Source organism: Octopus sinensis, linkage group LG1 (assembly GCF_006345805.1).
Source record: "Octopus sinensis linkage group LG1, ASM634580v1, whole genome shotgun sequence".
Classification (NCBI taxonomy): Eukaryota; Metazoa; Mollusca; class Cephalopoda; order Octopoda; family Octopodidae; genus Octopus; species Octopus sinensis.
This window is the reverse complement of record NC_042997.1, coordinates 26,095,464-26,120,463: the sequence shown is the minus strand read 5'-3', so window position 1 is coordinate 26,120,463 and position 25,000 is coordinate 26,095,464. Positions and strand designations below refer to the sequence as shown.

General features: G+C 37.6%; 1 protein-coding gene across 1 annotated transcript in view; it reads right to left on the bottom strand.

Annotated features, from left to right (window-relative positions):
* Window positions 1–6,410: 6,410 nt before the first annotated feature.
* The window catches only part of LOC115215981, a 39,596-nt gene continuing 21,006 nt past the window's right edge, over window positions 6,411–25,000 (bottom strand). Inside the window, exon 2 of the mRNA XM_029785587.1 lies at window positions 6,411–6,551. Coding sequence (XP_029641447.1) covers window positions 6,411–6,551 — 141 coding nt within the window. The remainder of the gene's footprint in view (window positions 6,552–25,000) is intronic.

The window sequence follows — 25,000 nt, the reverse complement described above, 5'->3', positions numbered from 1 at the left end:
AAACAACACGGAAAATGAAAAAAATACAAAAGTGAATAATAGAAAAATAAATTAAGAAATCACGAATCTACTAGAACAAATATCGAATGGTAAATTGGAAAGTATTCTTATTATTGGTTTCATTTATTTATTTACTATTTATTTTGTTGTTGCTATTGTTGTTGCAGTCCTTGTTTTTTACGCCCTAGCCTCTTCAGGTTTGGTTTTTAAAGTGTCTTTCCTTCTTAGCAGTGTTTATCATAAAAGAATTCGATACCAAATCTTAATACAGTATTTCCTTCATTCTAGTTTCTTCATCTTTCTCTTTTCCTTCTTACTTTTCATTTTTGTTTTATATTTCAGGTTTTCTTCATTACATTTCTCTACCCATTAAAAAAAAAAAACAAAAAAAACAACAACACAAATGCTTTATCTTCATCTGGGATTGCAAAAGTGAGAAACAAATGGTATTGAAAAACTACTTACATGTGTTCGCAAATGCTCAAGTACGTTAAATTTTTGTTTTCCGATTTTACCGTCATTAAGTACAGGACAGAGGCTTAAATTTAGTTAGAAACTTGAAATGCTTCGTGTTCGATTCCAAATACGAAATATTCTACGTTGTGTTTTTATCTGAACTGCTGTAAAACCATTCTTAGAAACATTCATTAAAGTTCTTGTAATTCAAAGAAACAGTTTATATGATCTATCTTTGTAAATGTCTACTCAATAAGCTTCACAAATTACAGGAGAACCGTGCACTATTAGAGGAAAGGTTTGAATATTCCTAACTTACCTACTCTTAAGGGTAGGTAATGTTGAAAATTATATGTATATCTATCTGCATATATACATATACACGTATTCACACATCCACACATTTACGCGTACACACATACACACGCACACACACACACACAATATATATATATATATATATATATGTAAACCTACCTACCTACCTACCAACATACACACACACACACACACGCGCGCGCGCGCGCACACAGACACACACACACATATTGGTTCAGCTCATAAATAATACGGTTTTTTTTTATACTTCTTTTACTTTTCAAAATTGAGATAAACAAAGTTCTTTTTTAATCAAAAATATACTCTACTCCATTTTCCTGGCTCAGGATTTCTGGAATCAACATTGCCAAAGGCGTACGCTTTTTGTTCCGATCCCCCATATACTGCATTAATATTCCTCGCACTTTCCGTTGCGTTGTTGCTGTTACTGAACTCATAATGCAAAATATGCTTTGAAAAAATAACTGTTAGAATCGAACTGCATTCTTCAGAACTTGCACTAAGAATAAATTGATTTTTTTAAAAATTTCACACCAGGGGGAGAACATGGGTCAGATTAACGAATGATATTTACACAAAGATGAATTAAAATTTTTTTTAACAAATATAAAAACAGATGATAACACAGACGCGAAGACATTACGGATGGAGTGGGGAGGCGGGTTCAACTCTGACCCCACGAGTTTCGCCTCACCACTGTTGCCTGAGACTCGCCTTGCGCCGCATTCATGAGGTACAATTCATGCGCAACATTCGTGCAACATTCATCCATCGATTATCAAACATTGTCGCAGTCAGGCATTTTCTTTCTAGCCCTATTTTTCTTTTCAGGTGAAAGGTGAAATAATTCACCAATTCAGGGCCAGAGATGAAGATGTCTGACTTCCACCCTTTCAGCCTCGTCTTCCAAATTACCTCTCTCTCAATTGCTTCTACAATGAGAAAACAATTCTTACCTTCTTTCAAGAAGAAATCCCGCGAGTCAATTTTTACAATAGACTCAGTCGATAGCTGTACTCTTCCTGAACTTGACATCAGATGTTCAGCATAAACCCACACGTCCGACACCTCCGAACACTGAACAATAGCGTGTGGGGCGGTTTCCCTATCTTGCTCGCATCATGGACAGGTCGAAGGGCCGTGGCCACTATGACTTGTGAGCTTGTCCCGAACCGGTAAGTCTCCGAGGTAACACTGCCATGCCAGAGACTTCTGAAAGTTGTCCAGGGTCTTCGGCCCGAATGTGCGTTGGAACAGACTGGCCAGCTGATTATCGTCGAGACCTAGGGTTTCCCCTAATGTATCGTCACATTCCACCTCTACTAGCCCTCTATAAAGAATGCGGTGGAACCACCACCGCAGGCATTACCCGAGCGACAGAATAGAAGGAGTACCTTTCGAAACTCCATAAACCATGTAGCCAAATTCGATCTACGATAGAACCAAGGTTCCCGTCCACAGCGAAGACCACACCCGTTCACCACCCAGGTAGAGCCACAGATGCCTCAGCGCATGCCTGCGCATCAATAGCCAAGGCATCCCTAGCCCAACCTTTAACGGTTGTTGGCAGCAAATAGAGCGTCCCACAAGCGGTTTCAAGCCCTTCCTCAAGAAGTGGATTAGCTCTCTTTCCAGCTTGATCAACCACGAATCTGGGCAAGGAACGACAGTTAGTCAGAAGATGATGACCGATGCAATGAACACATTGGCTACTCCGTCCTACTTTTAAGGGATAGCCACCACCAAGACCAGGTCTTGACTATGTGGGCCACCCTGCTCGATACCTCGGCCCAGTTCTTCTGTTTGGAGGTCTGCACCGAACCAAACTACCAGCAAATTAATCAGACCCTCTGTCCAACGTCCCACGATGCTGTCAGGAGGCATCGACTTGCCACTCCAGGTGCCGAGCTGCAAGCCGACTGACTTTTCACGATTAACTTTTGCTCCTGTAATATTCTTATTTTACGTAGGTAAAGAGAAAAAACAGCGAATCTACCCGACTTTGATTAACCACATACGTATTTCGGGACAGTATTGCTGCCTGGGAGATATCTTATGGCAGAGGAATAGTATTTAACTGCTATTTCTAAATTTCGGTATGTGGTGAAGCAATTTGCTGAACCCTAATTATAAGTATGCTTATAATTATAAACTTTTTGTATCAACACACACACGCACCCCCCACACACACACGCACGCACACACACGCACATACACACACACACATATTTATAGTTAATCCAAACATGAACAAAGAGAAAACACAACAACGCGAGGACGTTGAACAGGTATAGTGTTATCGGACGCTCAGGAAAGGAAAGAAAGAAGGAGGAGTTAACGTTTCGAGCGGAGCTCTTTGTCAGAAACATAGAAAAAGGAAAGATCCAAGGAATGGAATACGGAGAAAGAAAATCCCAACGATACATACGCCGTCAACACACACACACACACACACACACACACATATGTGTGCATGAATATGGAGTGATAAATTTGTTTCTGTTGTTGACTTGGAAAGAATGATATAATAAATAAACATTTTATACTATGAAACAGAGGTATCGTCTAAATGTGTTCCTTGTTTCATCGCCAGAAAAATTGTTTTGAAATGTTAAACAATCTCTGTATTTGATTATATCAACAGCAGCATCATTCAAGAAGCTATAAGCAAAGTAAGGAAGCTCAGAATGCTATAGAAAACAACTATATAAAAAAGAAATAATTAATACGTCGACTAAAGCATAAGACGATTCTAAATTCTGTTGTACAGAACCCGGCAACAGAATGTAAAAATATGGGACTAAATACTGTATGCTATTTTATTCGATGTTTTCATATAACTTTTATTTATCATCCTATTGATCTTAAATATTTTAAATCGTATTAGAAAAGACAGATAATTATTTTTTCAAATCATATTGCTGATAAGAATAATTAATGTGATTTCGTTTCATGAACTGTTTTTGTTAATAAATCCAGCTTAAGAGCTTAAAGCTGCCAATCGCATTCAGATATCAGCTGGAGTCGATTTATTTTCTTTGTCTTCAGTGAAGCCACAACTGAGAATTCTACAACGCGTAAGCATGTCGAAGATTGGTGGCTTCAGGAGTTGAACTGTTTTCTCACACTCGACGAGCAGTATTTATTCATAAAGCTATTAAAAAATTGAAGCAATAATTTCTGTTTAATTTTTACTTCCTGACGTACCCATATCACTAGTCACTTGTACGAGTTTGTTTCCTTTATAGGAACGTTGAGATTTATACTCACACACATACGCAGACAAACATAAGACAATGAGCACAAACAGAACATACGCACACAAACACAGGCATAAATGTATTTACTTGGCACAGATATCTTCAGTAATTTCAAAGAAAATTTCCAAATTTATAATTATTTATGTGGCAATATTGGTTTTACATTATTAAAATGTTCACATTTAAACAATTAAATTCATTCGAATCATATATTGTTACAAAAAAAAAATGTATTTTGTAAGTATTGTAATTTTCAGTGGGACTATTTACCTATTATTAGTCATTCTATTATAAAAAAATGTTTTATGCGTATATGATCCATAAATCAATCACTTAATATATGCCCACCATATTCAAACTTTGGAGTGGGAAAAATGCACATCTATTAATTGTTAAGTGTATATATACATACATAGATAATCAAAGGAGCAATGATTAATTACGAAATCTCTGCCTCAGTTCTTCTTTTTTATTTAATGTGCGATGACATTTCGATAATTTGTTTCAATCCTTTAGAAACTTACATTATTTGTCATTTCAAAATTGAATAAATTTGAATAATTTTACGATAATCAAAGTTTATAAATTACTAGCAGTATCGCCCGGCGTTGCTCGGGTTGTAAGGGAAATAACTATAAAGCATTTTTAGAGAGTTATAGCCAAAAAATAGCAAAAAATGCATTAAAAATGGAAAAAAAATTATGGTAAATTTTTTTAAAAATCGTTGACTCATTGTAGAAATTTTTAGAGAGTTACTTCCCTTTATTAAAAAAAATTCGTTAAAATGGAAAAAATGATGGTAAATTATTTTTAAAATCGTAGACTCATCGTAGACGCGCGCTAATACCCAGAAGGGCTCGATATGAATCACGTCTATAAGATACCGGTTTTGGTTAAACTGCATCGCAAAATGTGGGAGTAGTTAGGAATCTAAATCGGAGTAGACAGACACACAACCTCACTTTTATATATAGGGATGTTTAGTCTACAGAACAAAAACAATTTTCCCCGTTCAGACTCTGTTGACAATCAAAACTAACATCAGCTAGAAGAGTCTAAATATATTTGCCATTTATATTTCACTGCATCCTTATTTATTATTATTTTATTTATTTCTATGATTACTAATAATGACACTAACAGTTTCAGTGGAAACTTCGAACTATAAGAATGGGTGATCATTGAGTTGAGAACTCCAGTTTCAACCAAAATGGTGTCTCCGAGGATGCAGATCGGAATCACTTTTATTATTTTACCTTCGTTTAGTTGGTAGGGAAGATTTATGCTATGACAATGTATTGAGAAGAATTAATTTTGGAGATATTTCGAGGCAAACGAAAATGAAATCAACATTACTGGTGTGTATGTGTATATAAAAAATATCTTGTGTAAATGGAATAAATAATGACTTGCAAGTCGGTTATCAATACTGATTTTTGTGTAACTTATCGACAGCTTTAGGGAATTGGATGGAAGCACTCCGTCGGTTACGACGATGAGGGTCCAGCTGATACGATCAACGGAACAGCCTGCTCGTGAAATTAACGTGTAAGTGGTTGAGCACTCCACAGACACGTGTACCCTTAACGTAGTTCTCGGGGATATTCAGCGTGACACAGAGAGTGACAAGGCCGGCCCTTTGAAATACAGGTACAACAGAAACAGGAAGTAAGAGTGAGAGAAAGTTGTGGTGAAAGAGTACAGCAGGGATCACCACCATCCCCTGCCGGAGCATCGTGGAGCTTTAGGTGTTTTCGCTCAATAAACACTCACAACGCCCGGTCAGGGAATCGAAACCGCGATCCTATGACCGCGAGTCCGCTGCCCTAACCACTGGGCCATTGCGCTTCCGCTTTAGTGAATTATCAACATAAAATTATAAATGCGTATTGCTGATACTGTATTTGTTTTTAAACCATTAAATTAATATATAATTTTCCCTTTTACCGTTTAGGAAATTTGCGTATGATTCCTACAATAATCTTATAAACTGAAAAGCTGAGGTGAGTTTAACCCAAGGCGTTAGGTGAGAGTCACCGACGAGCATTAATATAAATGCGAAATTACTGAAATATGGCTATTTCAAGGCGCTGAGGAAACTTACCTCCCTTGTGGGACCGAACTCGGAACTATGTGGTTAGTAAGCAAGCGACTTACCACACAGCTACTATATACACACATATACAGACACACACACATATATGGATCAAATCAGTTTGATTCAAATTCGTTGGTACTCTTGAGTTTCAAGCGTAATACTAATCGTCAGCCATTTTAAATAGGAAGGGGCGACATGTGCAATTACATAAAACTATCTTACTGCTCCCCACCCCCGACAACAAACTGACCGATTTCCTAATCGCTAGCGATATATTTCCTGTTTTCCACGTGGTCAATTTCCTGTTCACCATGCGGTATTTTCCGACTAACTGTTACCCATATACCAACACCAAACCACGACACCGTGTGACGTTCCTCGACAAATCGCAGCCCATCCTATGGTAATAAGAATCAACTTTTTGTCAAATTCAAAATAGCTGACGATTTGCCTCACGTTTGAAATTCAAGAGTACCAACGAATTTGTATCAAACTGTTTTGATACATACGTGCAACTCCAAATAAATTTGTTGGGTGCCCTTCTTTCGATTTTCCACTCACTTGTATATATATATATATATATATATATATATATATATATATATAATATATTAATAAATAAAACATATGCATATATATATACATATATGTACGTACCTACCTCTACATGTATATATACACGCATATATGAGTACAGGACACCAAAAAAACGTCGAACACAATGAGAAACGAAAACATAGACACAAACCCAAGGAACTGGACATTTTTCTTAAACAACAAAAAAATAGAGTACAGGACAAATAACACAAGGAAAAAACCCCTTCTTGAGTCGCCATGGTTTCATCTACTCTACGTTTCGAAGGTGAAGGCGAGATGTATCTTCGATAGAAACTTTCCTTCCTGCGAAAAGCAAATCAAATAAAATTTGAGATCTTTTTGCAGAGGGGTAAAAATGGTAACAAAAACAGGGCAGTAACGACAGTACAAAATATAAGCAGTAAAAGACAGGACAAGGAAAATAACAAGACAAGAAGGGCTGTTAAGCCGAACGGAAAAAAGTATTACAAACGCTATTTCTGTGGACGGCGAAGGGGGCAAAGAAAATTGCCGTCCACACCTCAAGAAGGTCAGGCGAGAAAGAAGGTGGCAAGCCTCTCGTCGCGGGTTAACGGCGGGAGGGAGGGGGAGGAGTAAGAGAAAGGAAAGAAGAAAGGGGAATGGTTGTGAGGAAACCAGAAAGAATGAAGAATGAGAGAGAGGGAGAGACAGTTAAGTAGCAGAAAAGGGAATCAAAGAATGAAGGCTGAGAAAGGGAGGGGACAGAAAGGTTAAGAGTGCGCATATATATATATATAAATATCTCGACAAGGAGAATGCCGTGAGTAGCTAGTTTTATTGCATAAGTCTATAATATAGTTCCGTCGAAGATTAACTGGCATATTGTTACTTAATGTACGAAATGAAATATCGTATCAATATTATCCCATTCCTCTTGTTAATATGTGCATAAACTCTACGGATATTTATAGATTTTTAGATAGCGAAGCGATCGATTTTCGTTGTACAATAGTCTTCGATAGCTGACACATGTGGGCGGGCTATATAAAACAACTCCAAGATTAAAATGCCAAGCCCAAATGGAATTTATATATATATGTATATTTTTGTGTGTGAGTGTGTATGTGTGTCTATGTGTATGTGTTTATTTGTGTAGGTGTACATATAACACCTACAAAATGAAAATAGATTTTAGAATTAAAGAGACAACTTGTAAAGTTAATTGTAAAATTACTTGTGTCCTGCAGAATATATACTAATGGCATTTACAATTCCTTTATTACTTCTTTTATTCTTTTAGTCATTTGACTGCGGCTATGCTGGAGCACCGCCTTTAGCCGAGCCAATTGACCCCGTGACTTATTCTTCGTAAGTCTAGTACTTATTCTATCTATCTCTCTTGTCGAACCACTAAGTGACAGGGACGTAATCACACCAGCATCGGTTGTCAAGCGATGTTGGGAGGACAAACACAAACATACAAACATATATATATATATATACGACGGGCTTCTTTCAGTTTCTGTCTACCAAATCCACTCACAAGTCTTTGGTCATCCCGAGGCTATAGTAGAAGACACTTGCCCAAGGTGTCACGCACTGAGACTGAATGGAAAACGACACTAGTAGTCATATTTAGTTTCTCTGAAATACAATTGTTACAATCACCACTGCCCAATAATTAGGGTAATTACATTTTTAACAAACATAGTTTGTTAACTTTGAACATTTTTCTTGTTCTTGAAAATGTTCCAGCATCTATGTTCATGTTAAATAATTTTATGCACCTTATTGAAGACCCAACAAAGTATTGTTTTAAGAAAGAAAATTGACCTATTAGCTGAAATGATGAATGGTAAAAAGTAGTAAATAATACAATGAACACACTCATTGAAAATGTTTCACAATCTTTATGTCAATATATTCACCAAAATTCGATATGTTTCTTACTTTTAATTCTTTCCCAATTGGCACTTCAGATGTACGGGAGACAGTAACCTAAATAATCATAAATGATCTGTTCAGTCTTAACACTCACTCATCCTATCTTACATTCATACATACACAACCACGCACATACACATGCACACAACTATTTTTTTGTTTTGTAATATTATCCTCCTTTAATTTTGGCATTGTTTTTTTTTATTCCCAAGATATTAAAATCTTGAATTTGTTACAGTCCATGTAGCTTTACTATTTTCTCCAATGTAATTTGCGTCTTGTAACTGATCAACTAGATAAATCTATATCTTGTTTGTATAATTAGCATCTGATGATGTACACATCTGTTGTTCTTCCACCTTTGGCTTAACGTATTTACTGTGTGAAAAGTTCAGTTCTCAAAATACGGTTTCTAAGTTTTGTTCTATGTAAACGAACGTATGTAAAGTTACTATTTGGCGCTATACCAGTATAACAATTATCAATGATTCTCCATCCATACGATCCGTCATTTTGTATATATAGGACTATATTATCTAATGTTTCTTACATGAAGATTGTAGGGTAATCCTTGAAACTGGAGTGGACGTTACTATTGTCATATCGATTGAGTGTGTAGATAGGTGTAAAAGAATAAGCTAAGGCAAATCTTGTCATCTACGCATGAACACTCATGCGCGCACATACACACACACATACTGTGCATACACGCTCACGCCTACAAATGTATGCATTATAGTGACAACGAACTTGGCATGACTTCTAGAAATAAAAATATTTATCAATCATATGTCTTTTTTTGCAATATTTCTTAAGGTAATTATATTCACAGAAAAGGACGAAGAAATGATCCTTTGTCAGAAATACTTCTAAATATATTACTACACGGAACAATCTTTTTCTCAAAGATAGAAAATTACAATATCAGAAATTCGATTGCTATATCTGTTAATTGTTACATTTTTTTGTTTATCTTCTCTTAATTGTTATAACTATAGGAAATTGTGACTTCGTCATACAGACAGACCATACTACTGAGACAAGGGGACCAGACACGATTATAGAGGACAAAATAAACAAACAATGGAAGATCATAGATTTTTGCAATTGCTTATGATAATAGAGTCGGTACCAAAGAAATGGAAAAATTTGAAAAATACCACGACCTATCCAGAGAGCTGAGGAGACTGTGGAGGACCAAGACAACAATTATTCCTGTAGTAATAGGGTCACTTGGCACAGTGCATCAGATGCTACCTAAAACGGGGAAAAAAGAAAACTGAAAGAAATTGGAATTTACATTCGCATCGTTGACCTTCAGAAAAATAACATCTTGTCTACAAAAGTCCCAAGAAAAATCTTTGGGGATGATTTTTTGTCTGTCCGAACAGAGAAAACAGTAGAGAATATTTACATTTTCGAATTCTCAGGGAGAAAGGAAAGGATAGGTATTCACAGAAGTTTTAGATATTACAGAATTTAAAGCTGATAGATATTACAGAATTTAAAGCTGCTACGGTCTTCATATCTAGGTCTTCATATCTGTCGAATTCTACGCAGTGTAGCTTTGACACCGTAAATTTCGTTCCTCGAGATGAAGAAGCGATTATCTATATAGAATGGTGCATAGTATACATTCTGTAAAAATAGCCATTTCTTCATCTTGAGATACGAAACTGTATAAGAAAAAGTAGGCACAAAAAACAACGGTGAAGAAATAAATAAAATGTTCCAATATGGAAGCAGCAAATCAGGCCAGTCAGGAAGCCCTTCAGCATCTGAATTACCCTTATGGCGAAGGGTATGTTCCCCCTCCATGTAGTTCACTTTGGGCCATTGGTGCATTCTGAATGTGTGTTCTTTCACCCAAGAAATTTACAGGACAACAGTAATTTCCTTTCCACTTTAAACTTTCTTATTCAGTGGATCCTGAATAAGTTAATGAGAGTCCCACCGGTGTCAATTGAACGTTATCAACCAGAAGATACTATTCAAACGGTGCTCATCTACAACCAGAATAGCTCAGAAGCCACCGTCGCTCGTCTTCTAATAACTTATTTCAACACACAAGTGTTATTCAGCCAACCGCATTGTCTAAATGGTATAGTACATTGACCGTCAGTAAGCATACAGTAGTAGTAGTAGTAGTAGTAGTAGTAGTAGTAGTAGTAGTAGTAGTAGTAGTAGTAGTGTGAACAAGAATTATTTTAAAAGAAAGGTTAGAAAAAAAAAAGCGGAGGTGGTGAAGAATGTAAAAGAAGAAATTAGCGAAATATATGTAAATGAAGAGAGAATGAATAGCGAACGTGTCGACTGTAATTAGCTACTTAGCTGGGGGTATGGGTGAAGCTGAATGAGAAAAGTGCACAGTTTAATTAAAGTATAGAAGTGAAGCAGATTGTCAGCATCAGCGGTAGCGTACGGTATTGTGTGAAAGTAAAAACAAACAAAAAAGAAGTAAATAGATAAAAAAAAATGCTGAAAAGTAAATATTACTGACCGGAAGTAGTCCGTATATTTTAAATGCACCTGTAGAGAAAAGGATTAGCGAATTCTTGCCTGTCTGAAATCATTGTTCTTTTGCGGTCGGCATGTAATTGTTACTGCTAGTTTAACGTTAAAACTAAAACCCACAACCTAGCAACGCTATTAATTTTTGTAATAGCTGTAGCGGTAATGGACTAGTGGTAATAGTAGTAGTAGTAGTAGTAGTAGTAGTAGTAGTAGTAGTAGTAGTAGTAGTAGTAGAGTAGTAGTAGTAACAGCGGCTACACCAACAACAGAGACGATAATAATGAAGAAGATGATGATAGTGATGATTGACAAGGAGCTCGTAAACTAATTAAAATTTCCATGCAAATTCCAAATTCCAGGAACTGATAACGTCACAAGTTTTCGGCTGACGGCAGAATACATACAAACATACAAACATACATACATACATATCTATGTACGTACATACATACATACATACATACATACATATATACATACATACCTACATATATACATACATACATACATACATACATACATACATACATACATACATACATACATACATACATATACGCATACGTATAAATGAATTACAAGTGAACAAGAATCACGTCAACAACTTTAGTTGCTTATAGCTGATTCTGCTGTATGAAGTGCGCACTGTGTTGAGATTTTGTGCAATATCTAATTGCTTCATCAGAGCCATTGAAAAGTTACATGTATGCCTGTACGTATGTGTGTATGTGTGTGTATGTTATGTCAGGTCGCTCTTCAGTGCTACTGGTACCATGTAGTCCAGTACAACCTGTTCCATGGTCGGGTCGTCGGCGACTAAACTGGCAACCCCACTAGGCTTGCTTGGTGAGGTGGGTGCTTGTTGAACAACCAACGGGACAAAAAGTAAGACCCGTCAAAAGGCGGAGGAACTACAAAGTAGTCAACAGCCATTCAACTACGTGTGTTTATGGAGTGTTTGTATGTGTGTATTGTATATATTGCATTTTAAGCTCTGTGTGTGTGTATGGTAAATACTGTTTTTTCCATATGTTTGTGTACATATTATATATTGTGTTTTTAAATTGTATATATTATATGTCAATCTTATTTTAAAATTTACTCAGATTTTATCGCAATTTTTAATTTGTATTTATTTCTCTTATTCTTTTTTTTTTTTTAATAAATAGATGAGGGGTAGATAGAGCTCTCCTGCTTACCCAAGCCAGGGTGAAGGCAGTCTATCTAGGAGAAAGTAACTCTGAATTTAAATACTTCACTGCTGTCTTGTAGTTAGCCTTTGGTTGATCAAATACTGGGAGAAGGGCACTCTGATATAAAACCTACGACTGCAAATGCATCCAATGATGTCGACTTACTCTTCTTTTTGGATCATGCTTTGTAGTTTAGAGAGTGGGAATGGTTGCTGTGCAAAACTTTTCCTCACTTTAAAAGGTATCAAGTACAGGTATTGCAGGAGAGGAAAAAGAAATGGACATTTTGTATATACATGGCTGGCCGAAGCTTAAAAAAGCACATCTAAACACTGCTGGTTTTGATGATGAAATTTCATACAGAATCAGCAGGGCTAGTAGTGCTTTTGGTAGGCTTGATAGGCGCCTGTGGAAACAACATAATATATCTTCACAAATTTAAGTTAAGGTATATAACACATGCGTCCTTCCATCTTTGTTATATGGAAGTGAGGCATGGGTTGTTTACCGTAGGCAGGTCAAGCAATTGGGACGATTTCATCAATACTGTATGAGAGAAATTTTGGGGATAAACTGGAAAATGGTCATTAGTAATGTGGAGGGGCTTGAGAGGAGTGGCAGTAGAAGTATAGAGTCAATGACGTTGCAAAGACGTTTAAGGTGGTTACATTTGGTAAGGATGAGTGATGAGCGACTGCCCAAGCAGCTACTGTATGGTGAGACCAGCACATAAGCCAAAACTAAGGTTTAAGTATTGCCTTAAAAATGCTTACAGGAATTGCAACTGGTAATTGGGAGAGGAAAGCACAAGACCATGATAGATGGAGGAAGATAGTGCATGATGGTTGTTCAAGGTTTGAGAGGGAGAGAGTGAAATATGAGAGAATTAGGAGAGGGCTTAGAAGGGGGAACCTGTGGAAAGTGAGAGAACGTTGCTTTTTATGTGTGTGGTTTGTGGGCGGAGGTGTTTGAGTCGTGCAGGACTGGTGAGCTATCTAAATACTCATAGAAATCGACCCATGACAAACTATGATGTGGCAATTAAAATTCATAACAGAACGAGTGTAAAATGTGGAAGGGTGTGCTTCTCAGTTGGAGGTCTAAAATACATGTTAAGTGAGTGCATATGGTGGAACCTGTTTCTCCAGCCAGTACAGTTGTCCAGTATGTAATAAAACGTGTAACAGCTTGGCCGGGCTTAAAAGTCATATAAGGGCATCACATGACAACAATCACGAATCATTTCAATAAATCTTCTTGGCAATGGCTTTTTCTTGTGTAACGAGGATGCAGCTGTGATATATGTATATATATATATATATATATATATATATATATATTATATATATATACTTATGTTATGATCATGAGGATTTTGCTTAGGTATTGCCATATTAATTACCAGTTAATATATACATACATACATATATATATATATATATATATATATATATATATATATATATTATATATATATATATATATAAAACATTATTGGTGAATTGAAGAAATGGAGCTGAACGCAGATTGAACAGAAATCGTTTTATTTCATTCTACACGTGTTTCGAAAGGCACAAATTACCAAAATCCGATTGAATAATGGGACCATATTGTGTCTTTCTCTTCAGGAAGAAAAAAGGAAATCCGTTGGAAAAACAAAAACAGAACAGAGGCGGAGCAAAAACAAATCGAACTATGCTCCTAAGAGCCCATGGCGAAACTGTTTATCAGTGTATGTTGAGAACCGGTGGCTGAAGAATTCAACGGGTCAGGCATCGGTCAATCATGTGGGTGAGGGTGTATAGATGTTCTTTGTGACCGAGAATAAAGTTCTGACTATTTAAGGAATATTGGATGTTTTATAAGGGGCGAGAAAAAATCTACTTAGAGACGTGTGTGTGTGTATACTGTTCTATATATGTGTGTGTTGGCGTAGGGGTAGAAAACATTTTTTGTGTACGTGTGTGCGTTTGATCGTTCGGCTGTCAGTGGCTACTGCCGTGATAACCGTTGGGTGGCAGAAAGAAAAAAAATATATATATATTATGTTTTATGTGTGTGTGTGTTCATCTAAGCCTGCCTTGTCAAGGAAACCCCCCGCTGTGAAAAAACCAAGCCCCGTTTGTCTTACAGGAGTAATTCCCCTTGCAGTGGTTAATCGTAGATATCTTAAAGGCTATTTCAGAATTTGTTACCAAGGGCTATGGGTGCCGGTATTATTTATAAACGCTATTTAAAAGCCAGATAAGTGTAACGCCGCCAATGGGGGCATCGAAAAGCCGACTGTAAGAGCCCGTTTACCATCCGGCCTCTGGCAAACAAAATATGGAAGAGTTCGGAGACACAAAGGTTGCACTGTCTCCTGCCCCTATCAAATGGAGGGGCCACCGACAAAATTGACCATTCCAGCCTATAGCTTAAGTTCGTATCCTTCAGTCGCCATATTAGCTTACTGAGTCCCGTGGTCTGGCGCTTGTTCACGTCCCGAAAAGTTGCGTAATGGTTGGAGACACGCAAAGACAATCTTGAGGATGATGCCCCTACATAAGTGAAGACATCTGAGTCCGTGTAAACCTTGCATTGGTAGACGGCGTTTTTGATCTTGGAGTTCGCCGACGTGAATCTTAATCTGCTAGGATTAGTTTCTGAAATTAGAACTGCGTTCCTGTCACTATATTCGTTCCGAGACCTGCAGCCGCTTACTACTCTATTTTCCACTACGTCACTATTAACTATAGGAATAACCCCTGATTCTCCACTATCTATCAGAGTGCTGTCATTGCTACTGCCCGTGGTGCTGCTATTGCGGGAAATGATGCTGGGGATGCTATTGGGGCTCTCTACCCTACTCCCATTGTTACCGTCAACCACAACACCCCTATTTATAACTATACCCCTAGTGGGTACTCCCTGGCTGGAGCTGAGATTATGTGTCACTGTACTGGCTCTCATATCATTATTACTACTATAATTATTCCTACTGAGCATTAAACGGGAGCGGAAGAGGCTGTGCCTCCGGAAAAAGGTGATAGGGTCTTAGTAAGTAGCCTATTATTATGGGAGGCGATTATCTGGGCGAGGTTTTTAGTGTTGGAGAAAGCTATCCTAACTTTATGTGAGTTAACCGTGGAGTAATATTTGGAATTTCTGGGGAAGTTATTGGCGATGGCTTGTCTAAACAAGAGGGGGAGGTTAGTTCTAATCTGCTTACCAAAGGGGATTACAAACCATATATGCTTATTCCTATCAGTGTGATGGGTCGGGACGCCAGCTCTCGCATTCGGGTGGGTGATTCTCGGATGAATAACGGGTCTTGGGTTAGTGTAAGACCTCCCGGACCGATAATTATCCTTGTTCGCTAAATTAAATGCGGGAGCGACTACCCCGATGCCATCATTCGGTCATCAGGATAGGGCCGTATATAATAACATTAACATTTTAAGTAAGGACGGGAGCGCGGCGGATGCCGGGGTAGTCGCTCCCGCATTTATTTAGCGAACAAGGATAATTATCGGTCCGGGGGTCTTACACTAACCCAAGACCCGTTATTCATCCGAGAATCACCCACCCGAATGCGAGAGCTGGCGTCCCGACCCATCACACTGATAGGAATAAGCATATATGGTTTGTAATCCCCTTTGGTAAGCAGATTAGAACTAACCTCCCCCTCTTGTTTAGACAAGCCATCGCCAATAACTTCCCCAGAAATTCCAAATATTACTCCACGGTTAACTCACATAAAGTTAGGATAGCTTTCTCCAACACTAAAAACCTCGCCCAGATAATCGCCTCCCATAATAATAGGCTACTTACTAAGACCCTATCACCTTTTTCCGGAGGCACAGCCTCTTCCGCTCCCGGTTTAATGCTCAGTAGGAATAATTATAGTAGTAATAATGATATGAGAGCCAGTACAGTGACACATAATCTCAGCTCCAGCCAGGGAGTACCCACTAGGGGTATAGTTATAAATAGGGGTGTTGTGGTTGACGGTAACAATGGGAGTAGGGTAGAGAGCCCCAATAGCATCCCCAGCATCATTTCCCGCAATAGCAGCACCACGGGCAGTAGCAATGACAGCACTCTGATAGATAGTGGAGAATCAGGGGTTATTCCTATAGTTAATAGTGACGTAGTGGAAAATAGAGTAGTAAGCGGCTGCAGGTCTCGGAACGAATATAGTGACAGGAACGCAGTTCTAATTTCAGAAACTAATCCTAGCAGATTAAGATTCACGTCGGCGAACTCCAAGATCAAAAACGCCGTCTACCAATGCAAGGTTTACACGGACTCAGATGTCTTCACTTATGTAGGGGCATCATCCTCAAGATTGTCTTTGCGTGTCTCCAACCATTACGCAACTTTTCGGGACGTGAACAAGCGCCAGACCACGGGACTCAGTAAGCTAATATGGCGACTGAAGGATACGAACTTAAGCTATAGGCTGGAATGGTCAATTTTGTCGGTGGCCCTCCCATTTGATAGGGGCAGAAGACAGTGCAACCTTGTGTCTCCGAACTCTTCCATATTTTGTTTGCCAGAGGCCGGATGGTAAACGGGCTCTTACAGTCGGCTTTTCGATGCCCCCATTGGCGGCGTTACACTTATCTGGCTTTTAAATAGCGTTTATAAATAATACCGGCACCCATAGCCCTTGGTAACAAATTCTGAAATAGCCTTTAAGATATCTACGATTAACCACTGCAAGGGGAATTACTCCTGTAAGACAAACGGGGCTTGGTTTTTTCACAGCGGGGGGTTTCCTTGACAAGGCAGGCTTAGATGAACACACACACACATAAAACATAATATATATATATTTTTTTCTTTCTGCCACCTAACGGTTATCACGGCAGTAGCCACTGACAGCCGAACGATCAAACGCACACACGTACACAAAAAATGTTTTTACCCCTACGCCAACACACACATATATAGAACAGTATACACACATACACGTCTCTAAGTAGATTTTTTCTCGCCCCTTATAAAACATCCAATATTCCTTAAATAGTCAGAACTTTATTCTCGGTCACAAAGAACATCTATACACCCTCACCCACATGATTGACCGATGCCTGACCCGTTGAATTCTTCAGCCACCGGTTCTCAACATACACTGATAAACAGTTTCGCCATGGGCTCTTAGGAGCATAGTTCGATTTGTTTTTGCTCCGCCTCTGTTCTGTTTTTGTTTTTCCAACGGATTTCCTTTTTTCTTCCTGAAGAGAAAGACACAATATGGTCCCATTATTCAATCGGATTTTGGTAATTGTGCCTTCGAAAACACGTGTAGAATGAAAAATAAAACGATTTCTGTTCAATCTGCGTTCAGCTCCATTTCTTCAATTCACCAATAATGTTTTAATTTCAATTATCCGCACCAACGCACGGTTGCAACGCCAGATGGTTGTACCTCCAACCGTGCTGTTTACTGCTGTGATTTTTGCTACTAAGGTATCGGTTAAATTTTTGATTAATCTACTACAAGATTATTCATCTTTCTATTTCACAAATATATATATATTATAATATATATATATATATATATATATATATATATATATACACACATACATATATAGGCGCAGGAGTGGCTGTGTGGTAAGTAGCTTGCTAACCAGCCACATGGTTCCGGGTTCAGTCCCACTGCGTGGCATCTTGGGCAAGTGTCTCTGCTATAGCTCCGGGCCGACCAATGCCTTGTGAGTGGATTTGGTAGACGGAAACTGATAGAAGTCTGTCGTATATATATATATATATGTATGTGTGTGTGTTTGTGTGTCTGTGTTTGTTCCCCTAGCATTGCCGGACAGCCGATGCTGGTGTGTTTACGTCCCATTCACTTAGCGGTTCGGCAAAAAGAGACCGATAGAATAAGTACTGGGCTTACAAAATGAATAAGTCCCGGGGTCGAGTTGCTCGACTAAAGGTGGTGCTCCAGTATGGCCGCATTCAAATGACTGAAACAAGTAAAAGAGTAAAAGAGTAAAGAGATATATATATATATATGGTTTAGAGTAAATCATATGTATATTGAGTTTTAACAACTGGTACTTAATATAGCAATACCTTAGCAAAATCTTCCTCATCCGAATAATATACACACACGCATACGCATAATAATAAGTATGGATACTTGTACATCCACTATTTTTATTTTAGAAATGCACAGCATATTACAATGACCTACACATGTTTCCACTGCAGCGAACGCACATTGTTGCCGTTTCATCGGGGTCCGTCCATTAAGTCTCTTTCGAAGTGAACTGCACTGACAATATTGCAAGACGGTATCTGCAACAATGTGCCGTCGCTGCAGTAGAAGCACGTGTAGGTCATTGTAATATGCTGTAAACTCTAAAATAAAAATAGTGGATTTGAAAATCTCTATACTGTAATTATTATTATCATTTTTATTATTATTATTATTATTATTATTATTATTATTATTATTATTATTATTATTATATTATTATTATTATTATTATTATTATTATTCAGTAGTTTTATTTTTATAGAGTGCTTTCACTTCACTACCGAGCGCAGATCTGTGTGCCTTAGGTATGTGCTGTGATTTGTTGTGATGTTCTGATGGTTATTGTATGGAAAATGTTCTGCGTAGGATGTGTGCAGTACCTAGTAGTGCAATTTTCTGTATGTTATATGTGTTTGTAAGTCCTGGTATTTTTGTTATGTATTTGTCTGAATATTTTTTTATCATGCCTAATGCACCTGCTATGATAGGAATTGTTTCTGTTTTTAGATTCCACATTCTGGTTACCTCTATTTCCAGGTCTTTGTATTTTGAAAGTTTCTCCATTTCTTTTAGAGACACATTGTCATCTGCCGGTATTGATACATCAATTAGAAAGCATTTTTTTTTTCTTCATGATCTCTGACAACTATATCTGGTCTGTTGGCCTTAATTTCTCTATCTGTGTGTATCGGCATATCTCAGAGAATGGTTGCCTTCTCGTTTTCTGTGACCTTTTCTGGTGTGTGCCTATACCATCTTTTTTCTGTTGTTATTCCATAATGTTGGCATAGCTTCCAGTGTATGTAGACTCCAACTCTGTCATGTCTGTGAATATATTCCTTCTTAGCGAGGACTGGGCAGCCAGAGATAATATGATTTATTGTTTCTTGTCCATCTCCACATATTCTGCAGTTACTTGTTATATTTCTTTTCATTACATGTTTTTGGTAATTTCTGGTGTGGAGGCTTTGGTCTTGTGCTGCAATTAAAAATCCCTCTGTCTCTGCTTTGAGTCCTGAGCTTCTCAACCATTGCTGGGATATTTCTTTGTCCATTTCTTTTGCGTTTAGTTTAGTGCAGTATTTACCATGAAGGGGCTTTTCTTGCCATCGTTTTATCATGGTTCGTTGCTGTTCTATTTTTAGTTTGGATTTCATTTGTTTTATAGCTTTTGTTTCTTCTTCTTCTTCTTCTTCTTCTTCTTCTTCTTCTTCTTCTTCTTCTTCTTCTTCTTCTTCTTTTTCTTCTTCTTCTTCTTCTTCTTCTTCTTCTTCTTCTTCATATTTATTAGGTGGTATGATTTCTTGTTTGTATTTGTCAGCTTCCTTAAATACTGAGAACGGTTTTTTGTTTTGCTCGTGTTTTGCCGCTATTTGTATCAGTTTTCCTTCCTTCTGAAGTAGATATTTTTGCAGTCCTATGGTGGTTATTTTATAATAGGTTTCCAGCTGTATAAGGCCTCTATCACCTTCTATACGTTGTATATATAGTCTTTCTATGTCAGATTTTGGGTGATGCATCCTAGATCCTGTCATTATTTTTCTTGTTTACCTATCTATTTTGGTCAGTTCATTTAGTGTCCAGTTAAGGATATTGTAGTTGTAACTTATAACTGGGACAGCTAAAGTGTTAATACCTATTATCTTGTTTTTAGCATTGAGCCCTGTTTTTAGTATTGATCCAACTCGTCTATAATATTCTTTTTTTATTTTCTCTTTCCTTTGTGTGTGTTGTGTCTTATCTAGTTCATGGATTCCTAAGTATTTGTAAGTTTGGCTTTGGTCTAATTCTTTTATTTCATTGGTTTTATCTAGTGTGATGTTGCTACTCTTAACCAGTTTTCCTCTTTTCATGGTTACTTTGGCGCATTTTTCTAATCCAAATTTCATATCTATTTCTTTGGTAAATCCATGAACTGTCTTTAATAGTGTTTCCAGCTGTTTGTCATTTGCAGCGTATAGTTTTAGGTCATCCATATATAAAAGGTGGCTGATCGTTTTGCCGTTACATTTATATCCGCATCCCGTTCTATTTAGCATATCAGATAGAGGTGACAGTGCCAAGCAGAAAAGGAGTGGAGAGAGCGTGTCTTCCTGGAATATTCCTCTCCTAATGGGGATGGCTTTGGTTTTCATGAGTGCCTCTTTTGTTTGGAACTGTAGCACTGTTTGCCATTTATTCATAGAGTGCCCTATGAATTTTATAATTGTTGGTGCTACTTTGTTAATGGCTAGTGTTTCGAGGATCCATGTGTGGGGGATGCTATCAAATGCCTTTTTGTAGTCGATCCAGGCCATACTGAGGCCTTTCTTCTTTCTGCGGCTGTCTTCAGTTATAGCTTTATTAATCATTAGTTGATCTTTAAAGCCATTCGAGCCTTTGCGGCATCCTTTCTGCTCTTCTGGAAACAGGTTGTTTTCGTCCAGGTGCTTGTTCAACCTTTGCGATATCACTGCAGTAAATGCCTTGTACATTGTAGGGAGACAGGTTATTGGTCTGTAGTTTTCTGGTTTTGCTGTCTCATTTGATTTGGGAATTAAGAAGATTTTCCCCTTCGTGAGCCATTCAGGCATTGTCTCTGGCTCTGCTAGTATGTTGTTAAATTTTTCAGCCAGCTTTTTGTGCATTCTTGTTAGATATTTCAACCAGAAGTTGGGGATCTTGTCACGCCCAGGTGCCTTCCAGTTGCTTAGTCTTTGCAGTGCCTGGGTGACCTCTTCAGTTGTTATGGCGGTCTAAAGTTGCTCAGATGCTGAGTTTGTTGTTTTAATATTCCTTTTTTTTGGATGTTCGTTTATTATTATTATTATTATTAATATTATTTTTATTATTATTATCATTATTATTATTATTATTAATATTATTATTATTATTATTATTATTATTATTATTATTATTATTATTATTATTATTATTATACACTCTAAGGAATGTTACAGTCATGAGTAGGACACAGAATTACCCAAAGAGATAACTTACCAGTGGCTAACAATTCACTTTACGCACTGGCATTGGATAATGATCTCCGTGGAAAGCCGGCATCTGGAACCAAACAGCGAGCTAACTCGGTGTCTGCCCGGATAGTATATCCCCAGAAATGCATTTTACACACACACACACGCACACACACACATGCATATGTATACATGTATAAATATATATGCATGTGTGCGTATATGTGTGTGTATATATATATATATATATATATATACTCACATACATAAACCATAAGAAAAGGAGGTATCCCTACCGATTTTTATAGCTCATACACCTCATGAAATAATTTCATAATTCTGGATTCTACATTCTATTTCTCAGTGCTGGTTTCTATGAGGCCAGTTTATGTGTTTACACATACACACACACGCACGCACACACACACGCACGCACACACACTCACACACACATATACATATGTAAACTCACACACTTCATAATTAGAAACTAACAATACCTGGATTAAAACTCTTAGAAAAGAAAGCATACCATGATCGTATGAGCAGTAAGATTATATAAGAATTATGTACAACATCTCACCTTCTTGGTAAGAAAACGATGAATATGACAAAATGAAAACTGAATTACAAAGCATAATAAAGAAGTCGATTGAAAAATCACTTCATGGCTATTATACTTTACAACTCAGTAGATGGGGAATAAGCCAAAACTAAACACACAAACACGAATAAGATGAGAGAGGAGACAAGAGGAGAAAAGAGATAATGAGAATCATAGAGGAAATTTTAAACGCGTAATTTATGTGAAGTTACAATAGTTTTTTTCATTTGTTTCTTTAACTGAATTTGAAAAATATAGCTAGTTCGCCAGCGTACGATCCTCTACATCATCACTCGACCCGTCACAGATAACAGCAAAATTTCCTTCACACAGTATGTAACCATCACAAATAACAATAATGGATATATCTCTAGATATATCATTACATATCAGTTAGACTTATCGACACAACTAAAAAAAATCGTGGATCGGTGCAGTAGTAGATCGGATTAATCAGGATTCAGACAGCATAATGACATTCTAGCTGGCTCACTATATAGAGTACAAGTCAAGAAGAGTACGTTTGTATAGTAACTCAACTTCCAAGAAAAACTGACATGATTTCACGACCATTACTAAAATATTTTCACCTGACATTTGTTTGGTTAGAAGTGATTTGGTTTAAATAAACGGAAGAAACAAGAACAACGCCAAACATAATCTATATATATAAAACTGTAGTTGTGTGAGTGTCTGTCTCCTACGATTTAGATACCTAACTCCTCCCACATTTTGAGGTGCAGTTTAACCAAATTCGGGTATCTTATAGTCGTGATTCATATCGAGCCCGTCTGGCTATTAGCGCGCGTCTACGATGAGTCTACGATTTTAAAAATAATTTAACATAATTTTTTATTCCATTTTAATGCATAATTTTTCGTGTGTCGATGGCGGCGGAGTTGGCGTCCACGCTCAAACACCTGCACCTGTGTTTGCTTCTCCCCCTTATTCCCTCCCTCGTGAAGCTGTGGGGAAGGGAGTTTAAGGAAATCAACGTCGTAATGCGTTGTCAAGGAGACCAGCGTTCTTTTAGAACAACGACTTCATGGCTTGAAGACACCAAAACAGAAATGGCTAAGAAAGCCCGAATTGGCATCTATAAAGGAAGTAACTCTCTAAAAATGCTTATATAGTTATTTCCCTTACAAACCCGAGCAACGCCGGGCGATACTGCTAGTACAATATAAATGAAAGTGATGCTCCACAAAATGTGTAAATTTTTATATATCACCTGCCATAAATTGATTAAATTGCTAATTTCTTTTGATCTGGAGCAAGACAGGACTGATACAATAACGTAACCATTCGCCCAGTTTAATAAAGCCTCCTTTTAGCCTTTATCAAAATACATTATGCTGCAAGAATTTTGTGCCAAGACTACGAGTTGGGGGATGATTTCCTCCTTTCCTGTTAGCAATATCAGAAGCCCAGAAGAAGGAAATGGAGTAAAACTCAATTTCTTCTACCAGACTTGAAAAAATTCAAAGCTGATTTAAATATGTTACTGGTACTTTCTCCTATGGTCTCCCACAAAAGATTAAAAATCAAAATCGTCCTAAGCTTCAAAAGAAAAGGATAGAAAGGAAACGAAATTATTTCATTTATAGAATTGCTGCGTCACTTAAGGCGGCGAGCTGGCAAAAACGTTAGCACGCCGGGCGAAATGTTTTGCGGTATTTCGTCTGCTGCTACGTTCTGAGTTCAAATTCCACCGAGGTCGACTTTGCCTTACATCGATAAATTAAGCACCAGTTACGCACTGGGGTCGTTGCAATCGACTTAATCCCTTTGTCTGTCCTTGTTTGTCTCCTCTATGTTTAGCTTTTGTGGCCAATAAAGAAATAAGAATTGCTGCGTCACCAAAGACTAAATTTTGAGATTCTTTAGTGTCATATATCTAGTAAAACCCTCAGCTGATTTCCCTTAAAGAAACCTATCGGACGTAGATGGAAACTGTATAAAATCTGTTGGATGAGTTGAACCTTAAAGTCAAAAGCTACAAATTCGTTACTTACGCTATCATGTTGATTATGCCTGACGATTATGTTAATCGTACACATGTCTGGCGAATGCTAAATCATGTATACGTTCAGAAACAAGTTATTCACTTGATCGAAGAACTGAATCCCCGAATTCGGAAGATGGACATCCACATTATATATTTTTACGGCTCACCAGAATCAATAAATTAGGTCAAAGTAATATACTTGAGTTCATTACAACACAAATTCTACACTCTATACAAACTGTGTAGCTTTTTAACCACACGAAACGTAAATATTTAGAATACGAAAATTGAAACACTATGAACGTAAGGTAAGCACGAAGAAGGAAAAACACCCAGATATATTCATTTCACTATGTCTGTGGCTGATGTATAAATACATAAATATATACAGGCGCAGGAGTGGCTGTGTGGTAAGTAGCTTGCTAACCAAACACATGGTTCCGGGTTCAGTCGCACTGCGTGGCATCTTGGGCAAGTGTCTTCTACTATAGCCTTGGGCCGACCAATGCCTTGTGAGTGGATTTGGTAGACGGAAACTGAAAGAAGCCTGTCGTATATATGTTATATATATATTATATATGTATGTGTATATGTTTGTGTGTCTGTGTTTGTCCCCCTAGCATTGCTTGACAACCGATGCTGGTGTGTTTACGTCCCCGTCACTTAGCGGTTCGGCAAAAAGAGACCGATAGAATAAGTACTGGGCTTACAAAGAATAAGTCCCGGGGTCGATTTGCTCGACTAAAGGCGGTGCTTCAGCATGGCCGCAGTCAAATGACTGAAACAAGTAAAAGAAAAGAAAAAAGAAAAGAA